At 35.6% G+C, this 9,156-nt stretch overlaps 1 protein-coding gene across 1 annotated transcript; it reads left to right on the forward strand.

The window, feature by feature from the left end:
- The first annotated feature begins 3,706 nt into the window (after window positions 1-3,706).
- neurod6a (neuronal differentiation 6a) lies at window positions 3,707-7,603 on the forward strand. Its single transcript, XM_066722525.1, has 2 exons — window positions 3,707-3,886; window positions 4,379-7,603. Exon 2 carries the CDS (start codon window positions 4,383-4,385, stop codon window positions 5,379-5,381), a length of 999 nt encoding a protein of 332 aa, XP_066578622.1. The 5' UTR covers window positions 3,707-3,886; window positions 4,379-4,382; the 3' UTR covers window positions 5,382-7,603.
- The last annotated feature ends 1,553 nt before the right edge of the window (window positions 7,604-9,156 follow it).

Raw genomic sequence — 9,156 nt, forward strand, 5'->3', positions numbered from 1 at the left:
GGGAGAGATGAAGACAGTGTGCACAGATCCCCTGAAACATACACTTTCATACCCTTCATTTATTTTCATACTGCAAATCATTGGCACAGAGAGCAGAGCTGAAGACTTTGAAGAAGGACCAGTCCTGCACTTACTGAACACTCTTGTATGTTTACACGTGATACGGGAACAGCCAAGAAAATCCAAAAAACCCAAACAATAACGTATCCAATTGTGCACCACTGCCTGGGGAATCCTGGCAGTAGTTGATGACATGGTGCAGAATCGAGCTGTCTCCAGACTATTGGGCCTGACTTGTGCAGTGCATAGAGGCCTTTACTTGGATATTCCACTGGGTATCCCCTGAGCTTTAATGAAGCTAGCTCTGTGAGTGTTAGAATGACAGCTGGTGAACAACAACGGGTAGACATTTTCCAGAATTATTCTGAGATGACTACCAGTAGTATTTACATCAGCAAATACTCTGAAATACAACCTCAATGTATTGGCAACAAACAGAACACATTCCAGAACGTGTTCAATAGCATTGAAATTGGCAAAATTTGTTTTGCTGGCATAATCGACAATATTTGTGCTGGTGTGAGATTACATAAAGAATGTACGGTAAGCAAAATCCTAGCAATGTAGCAAAGAGTGCACAATTGAAATCAACAAGGGTGCTGAATTAAGTATACAATGCTCTAGTAAGACCTCTTGCAGAATAGTGCATTTTGTTTTGGTCACAATCATAGTCTCTGGAGCTGAATAATTCTGCCTTTTAGAAACTCACTTGGCTGTTTAAGAGAAAATGTTTAATCTACAATGCAGTAAATGTTATTAAGATACAAATCTAGTAGATTCCATACATCACACATCTTAAACTCCTATATTCCACTGTCTAAACCACTGTACTTCAAGTGCAGGAAATACACTGCAAGTAGTATCTTCTATACAGGTACTCAAATACATATATATACACACACATAAAGAGTGGCTTTCATAATGTCCCATGTGTCTTTGAAGCTGTTGAAACTTTACTAATGCATCACACTTGACTATAATTACTTGTAATTAACTTAAGCTAATTTGGAAAATGATTAAGTCAACAAATGTTAATCCAGAGTGAGTCATCTTTACTGGGAACCGTCTCAAATGTACAAGGGGTAGTTTGCAGGAATCAACACCATGTGTGATGCCCATTGATGCCAACACAAGCCATACAGCACCCCATCACTGAGCAAATGTGTATCTGACTGAATGTCTGGAACATGTTGTGAAACCTCTGGACAACCATCTAATTGCTGATGATTCTGTGGCAATAGGGGACTTTATACTCCTTGTCCAAAGGTGCTTAGTCACCACCATGTCAGTTTACAAAGCTGGCCACATGAAGCACAAGGGAGTTTTGAAACTGTTGGTGACTTTAGAACCATTTTAGTAACATGTGTAAAATGTAGTCTTGTTCAAAGTGCGAGACTTGAAAGCAAAAGAGCAATGAGATGTGTTGTACTATGTGACAAAACAGTTACCTAATAATCCCTGCCCTGCTGTGGGGGGCAGGACAGGTTTGGTGAACATTCATAAGTAGCTGATCTTTGCATAATAATAAAATAAATGTATGTATAATGTAATTATGTTTAGTTTAAAAAGCTCACTGAAAGTTCACACTCCCTGCGCAGGTTAACCACCCTGTCGCTGTTCTGCCATGTGCCTTAGATGTCCTCTTCCAAATGCATGGTTGTTCTATTGTCAAATGTTGAATTGAAAAATATTTTACAATCTATGACAGGCGTATCGAAGGATCTTATTGAGTAGATTATATCTACTTTATTTCATCACAAAGTTTTCAAACAAAAACAAGGTAGTGTACTGTAGATTTCGGTGTCATCAACTAAAAAAGCAAATTAAACACAACAACAAAAACACCAACATAATTGTTCCTGTAATTGAGATTTTTAACAATTAAACATATCTATTTACATAACTAGATTGTCATAAATCTGCACTAGTGTACAGTTATAAATCTGTACTTATTTGTTTTCTTTGTAGTGTTTATATTTAATATGTCTGTTTCATAAACCATTAATGTCACTACTAGTTGGTTAGTTTACCCAATATCCCCTACTAACTTTAACACAAACAATATGTAAAATCCATCAGTCAATACTTCCAAAAAATATACATTTTAATTTTGAATTATAATTGGTTTGAATGTAATATCAATGTATTGGGGCCATCTAGCATCTACCATACCTAATTAACAGCTTTCAACACAGAATTACTGTACTTTTTATATAGACCACCTTTTCCTCTCTTCCACAATCTTCATTCAATAGAAGTGGTTGTGAAAGAAGGCAGCCTCACCAAGCATGTATGATACAGCACAGTGCCACCTACTTGGCTGATTCTGATGTGGCAACAGAGATAAATTATAATTACATTAAAAAGTACATAATTTACCATATAAGATGTACACCTTTAATAAGCTGCTGCCTTCCCTTGGTACTGCAGAAATTAAGGTGTACGTATTTTAAACATTATCACCATTAGAAAGACTTTAATTTAATTACTTTTCGTGATTTTCAACTTTTGTGCTTGAAGGTTTTGTATTTTGTGCAAACAATATCTTTCAAATCAGTGGTGAAAAAATAAATAGAAATCAAATAGTTAATAGTTCTGTAAGAATTAAAGTAAATTATCTTAAATTAATTAAAATTGATTTGACTGTTATATCAATATATTGAGTCCAGCTAGTACATTCCACACCTAATTAACAGTTTATTATAGCTTATTATAGAATTACAGTCCTTTTAATACAATCTACAGGAAAAGAGTGGAGTAAATATATCTATCTATCTAGGTTTACTTACATTGTCACAGAGTTTTCTTTTTAAAATAGATTAATGCACGGAAGGTAGATTTATATATTTAATATAGAGTGCCATATCAAGGTACTTTTACACTGAATGCTGTAACAAATAGAAGGGAAAAGATCCCATAGAAGACAAGCCTACAGAAAGTAACCTATAGTACTCCATATATATATATATATATATATATATATATATATATATATATATATAGTTAAAGTAATTTTAAGTCACTTTAACATCAAGCAGAGGTATTTTATCCATTTACAGGAATATATACACAATTTCATATTCAATTTAATACAAACTAGATTTTAAAGTATGCAGATGTTTAATAGAGTATACAAATATGAAATAGCTATTTTTTGAGAAAAGAATACAAAATAATAATATTTTAACTTATATTTTCATTGCAACAATAAGACACTCTCATGCAAAGTCCACAATGTAGCACCATCCCTCTAAATTGGGCAATAATTTAGCAGTGAGACTGTGGCCTATAAAACTGAAAGCTTAATTCTGTTTACAGAGCTGCTGAATAAAAATAAAAATAAAATATCCTCATCCGTCCTTCCCTTGGTCATCAACGAGACAATTATTAAGTGTGATGGGGGAACGTAAATGTTGCAGAAGCTCATATGGTTCCCTTTATAAAACGAAAACCTTGTCTCCTATTAGCTATCTCAAGAGATTCGCCTGGTGATGTTAGTATTAATCTTTCTTTAGTCTGATTTTCTGACGGTAAATTAAAGCTGCTTGGTGCCCAGTTACGGGGATGCCAGATGATCAGTGTGGAATGGATGTCCCTGGAGAGCAGGTCACGTGACGATCGCTGCCACGTGACGTCAGCGGCAGATGGCATGGGTACCAGCTCTGGCAGTTGGCATCAGTGTCATTTCTCAAAGAGAGAAAAGGGAAGAGAGAAAGAGAGACAGAGATCAGAAAAGCCGACTGAGATTTCCATTGAAAGAAAAGGTGGTGGTGCTGTAATTCAAAGGAGCTGAAAAATGAGAACTGAATGTTGATACAAAATCAAGGTAAGCCAAAGTCATTTAGCTCTGTGAATTGGGAAAGCAAGTGTGGGTCAGGATGGGCAAAAATTGATATCGGACAAAGTGGCAATTTGTCAGTGTGGCTGTATTCATAAAGCATGCATCTACTGTAGAATATTTAGTAACTAATTGTGTTGATTGCTTTGCAGAATTGGTGGCAGGATTGGGGTGGTTTAAATGCTTCCCAGAAAAGTCTCACATTCCTAGACTCTGATTTAGTATTGCTCCGACAATATCTGCCCGCATACTTGTTCTGCAACGCTAATTTGCATTTGATTGATTTTCCAGATATGCATGACGGATTTCTCGCATACATGCATGTTGGAGTATAGTCATGTTCTGCAAAACGTTGGATCATTCTTTAGCATGATAGATGGATAGATAGATAGATAGATAGATAGCTATATAGATAGATACATAGGTGTGTATATAAAGGTGAACTTTATTGACCGTGCTCTGTTGGTATTTTTACCCAAGGAAAATGTTGACCTTACCCTTCGAAGAACCTGTCATGATGCCTGAGCCCCAGTTTGGCGCAAACTTTCCCCGAGAATGCGTCTCCGACAACAAGAGCAGAACAAGCGACACCTCCTCACCGCCAGATTCAAAGAAGGACCAAGAAGAAGACTCCGAGAAAGAGCTGGAGGACGAGAGGGAGGAAGACCAAGATGAGAACGGGCTGCCCAGAAGGAGAGGTCCCCGGAAAAAGAAGATGACCAAGGCGAGGGTCGAGAGGGTTAAAGTGCGCCGCCAGGAGGCCAACGCCAGGGAGAGGAGCCGGATGCATGGTCTGAACGATGCCCTGGACAGCCTCCGAAAGGTCGTGCCCTGCTATTCGAAAACCCAGAAGCTGTCCAAAATAGAGACTCTGCGCCTGGCAAAGAACTACATCTGGGCTCTGTCAGAAATCCTCAGCGCTGGAAAGAGACCCGATCTGCTTGCCTTCGTGCAAACCTTGTGTAAAGGATTGTCACAGCCAACCACTAATTTAGTGGCAGGGTGTCTGCAGCTGAATGCCAGAAATTTCCTCACAGATCACAACGGGGAAGCATCTCACTCTGGCAGGTCTCCATATGACAACGTGTACCCACCTTATCACAGCCCCGAGCTTGGCACGCCCACCGGGCATGGTAGCGGTACCGTGGACAGCGCCAAGCCCTTTAGACCGTACAGCTACTGCAGTACCTACGAATCTTTTTATGAAAGCACTTCCCCAGAGTGTATAAGCCCACAGTTTGAAGGTCCCCTAAGCCCTCCAATTAACTTTAATGGGATATTCTCCCTTAAGCATGAAGAGACAGCTGAGTATGGTAAGAACTGCCACTATGGCATGCATTACTGTGCGGTGCCAGCCAGGAGTTCTCTTGGGCAGAACTCGATGTTTAGGGTCTCCTCAGACAGCCATTTCCCTTATGACCTACATCTGCGCAGCCAGTCCTATGCAATGCAGGACGAATTAAATGCAGCTTTTCATAATTAACAAGGTAAACTAAACGGTGGTCATCCCCACTGTCAGCCAATTACAGAGAACAGATTTTACTTCTTGACACACATATATATTATTTAAAATGTATACAGTAGGGACTTTTAAAATAATGAAGGAACTGGTGGTGTTTTTAAAAGAGCAAGTCTTAATTTAAAATGTTATTGATTTAACCCCCCTAGCTCTAACTCTATGAATACTATGTAAACCTGAATCCAAGCACAAATGTGCGGTGCAGTTTACTGAGGGCATCTGTCCCTCCAATACTGGGCAATCAGCTTAGGCAGCAGCCTCTTATGTTTGATGATTATGGAAGTCTTCTTTTTTATTATTATCAATATAATGTGTGCGAAGCGTTGCAATATGTATAGTAGTGTTGCTATATATATATATATTAGTTATTTTCGATCAAATAGGCTATAGCCTCTCCCACCAGATAATCCCATTATATATTTTAATTCAGTCTAACGAATCAGTGAAAATAGGCTGTATAATATCATTGCATTTTCTTTTCTTTTCCATTTTTAAGATTGCAATATAATGCTTTATTTATTTATTTTTTATGTATTAATGTATTGTATGTATTTATTTATTTATTTATGTATGCATTTGTCTATCTATCTATCTATCTATCTATCTATCTATCTATCTATCTATCAATCTATCTATCTATCCGATATGAGTGTGTGATTTGCCTTTGGACCATACAATGCATCACACTTCTGTTGTTTGTTTGTTTTTGGGACCATATCACATATCAGTGCATTCTCATTATCAATGTGCTTTGTGCAGAGCGATAAATCACCAAGCAATAAAGAAAAACATGAACTATGCAACAACAAAAAACATAAAGAGAAAATTACAGGAGAAGAAAAAACACCCCTCGTGCTGGCTTTTGCTATTAAATTAACATTAAAACATGTCTCACGCATTAAACCCATGATCATACGTTGTATTCATTCCTGCATAACGTTTGCACTAGTTGTCCAAACTATCTTCACCATCAATGCAGTATTTTCATAGCCCTAGGTTTAATGTGACTAGAAAAGGTATTTTACCTTTTTGAGACAAATCCATAGATTCTATCTCTCTGTAGGGTATATTCAATTAAACCAAGCAGATGACATTGGGGACAACATTTATACAACAACGAAAATATCTCAAAAATATTATTGAAAAAAGTATGGGAGATTATCTTAAATTTAGAAGTTCACCTTTCTTACAAACATAATACTTTAAATAGTCGCAGAACAAAACAAAACAAAAACATGCGTTTGAAGGTATTTTGTTTAATGTAGCTGAGATAAATGCCTACAGGCAAAACTTGAAGTATTTAAAATATCTGTGGTAATAACACAATCAAGAAGACAATAAAATAATGTAATAAAGAGGTAAATAATGGTAGAAACAAATGTACCACTAGTCTCATTTGAAATGACTTTGAATCTTTTTTTTTTTTTTTTTGGTTCATAATTTAAAAGTATATTGAAGGACAGTAAAATCATAAAATAGATGCCTCTGCAGGACACCCATATTTACAATGGAAAATGATTAGTATAGCGTTACGAATGTCTCTGTACAGGGCTGTATATGTTCCATAAGGGTGTTAAGCGTTTGCACATACAGTGACTGTCATTATTTTGACAATGTATAGAAATGTACAATACATTTTAATGATTATGTCGGCACAATTTACTTTATTTTATTTTCGAACTGTAAAGATATCCGCTACAGAAGGTTATGGTTTACATGTAAATATTATAATTCGTTTACACTGTAAAGCTTCGTAGCAATTTGAATATGCAACATACGTGTTTATTTTATTTCTACCCTTGTCCCTTCCCAAATGTACCGTAAACGTAACCTTTTGTTGAGGTCTTGTTCGTAGTTTGTTTTAAGACATGTTTACAAACCTATGTGTAAATCTTTAGAAATGAAACCTGTAGAATTGTGTCAATGGGACTCAAGACTGTACTAAGTGTCTTATCATTTAATACCGTAATAATTAATACCTTGCCTTAATTTAACAGGAACTATTTGGCACGTATACGTTATGCAATGGCATGGATGTTTAATTGACTTGTGGCTTTGTACAATATTTTATTTTTCTCATTGATCTTTTATTACAAAATGTTTGGGTGAGGGAAACGAGACGTAATGCACTAAACTTTTATTCTGCACATTTGTATTCAACAATTGAGTTGTTTTTGTATTGCAAAATAAATAATAAAATAAATCCACCTATCGTTTTAGTTTTTTTCCTCACACATGTTTAGTCTAATGAGCTATAAGTACGCTTATGATCTGTATTATAGAATTTGTAATCGATTTTTTAAATGTTTCAGATTACGTTACATTATTATTGTAGATGGTGTTGTTAATAATAATTATTCAGCATACAAATGAATCAAACATAATAAGATTACTGATGCACTGAAGAGACCCAGAAGTAGTTTAAAAATATATATACGTTTATCACAGTCAATATATTACACATATGCCCTGTCTCGTATTTTGAGGAATGACAGTTCACAAAAATGCAACTGGGATTTAAATGTAGTTTTAATTATATGTGTAACCGTCATTTCACAAATCCTTAAAATAAATAAATAAACAAACAGATTAATTAATTAGATCATTAATTATACTATAGAATGCTGCATTTACATAAAAAAAAACTCCCTACATACAAATCACTTTTTACAAATTAAAAAGGCAAAAGAAGAAGAAGAAGAAAAGTTTGACGTTAAATGGGGGGAAAGTTATGTCTGGACCAAATCAAAACTTCCACCCGGCCGCCAATTACAAATACAAAACATGATTTGACGGTGGGCCCGTTTTGGGTTGAAGTAACATTACATTCTGTACCACAGCATCTTCCAAATACTGTACTTTATGTATATATCAATTACAAAATCACATGTAAAATAGCCAATATTGGAACACTCATAAATGATCATCTAAAACAAAAACAATGCATTTGTGGAGAAGCTGCCATTCTAACAGGGTGTTTTAAATGGGTCGTTATTGTTTGGTGAAATATGCAAAAGTGCTCTGAATGATTTTGCTGTACGTGGAATGAAAAGTAGCCTATGAGTTATAATTTTAACTCAACTAGAATTAATACAACACATAACTTTATTGGTCTTTAGCGCTACTACTACGACTGTGTTTCAGTGTTTTACAGCCTACACACACTGACTGCAGTTATTCGGCTTTTTGATTTGGGATGTTGTATTATAATAAATGGACAGAAACAGAAGGGGAAACACACTTTCTATCACTGAAAAACCAAAATAATATTATTTTATTTCTATTTATTTATTTAGTGGGGATTAAAAGCGCTAATGCACCTGTTTTCTATATTGGGGGAGAGGCGTAGTGTGTGTGGTTTATTTTATTTTAATGTTTGTCTTATTTCCTTTGATAAATTTGGAATAAGTCATAAGCAACTAAACATTTTTGTCAGACATTTTCTATGGTGAATCTAAGTACGAAAATGTGGGGATGGACAGACGTATGAATAGTAAATTAGTTTACGAAACATACACTTAACATTAAGTGTCCATATTATTTCAATGTTATCCGATCAATGTAAGTTTTCTTTAGATGAGTGCTGGAGCCATTAGAATACACACAATAAAATAAGTCAATTATGGATGTTTCAACAAACCCACCTAGGGGTAAATTAAGTTAGGTAAATTGTGTTATAACCGAGAAGCTACACAGCCAAACACATCTCAAATCACCGAGAAACATGTATAATAATAAT

The sequence above is a fragment of the Amia ocellicauda genome, chromosome 2 (genome assembly GCF_036373705.1).
Source record: "Amia ocellicauda isolate fAmiCal2 chromosome 2, fAmiCal2.hap1, whole genome shotgun sequence".
Lineage (NCBI taxonomy): Eukaryota > Metazoa > Chordata > Actinopteri > Amiiformes > Amiidae > Amia > Amia ocellicauda.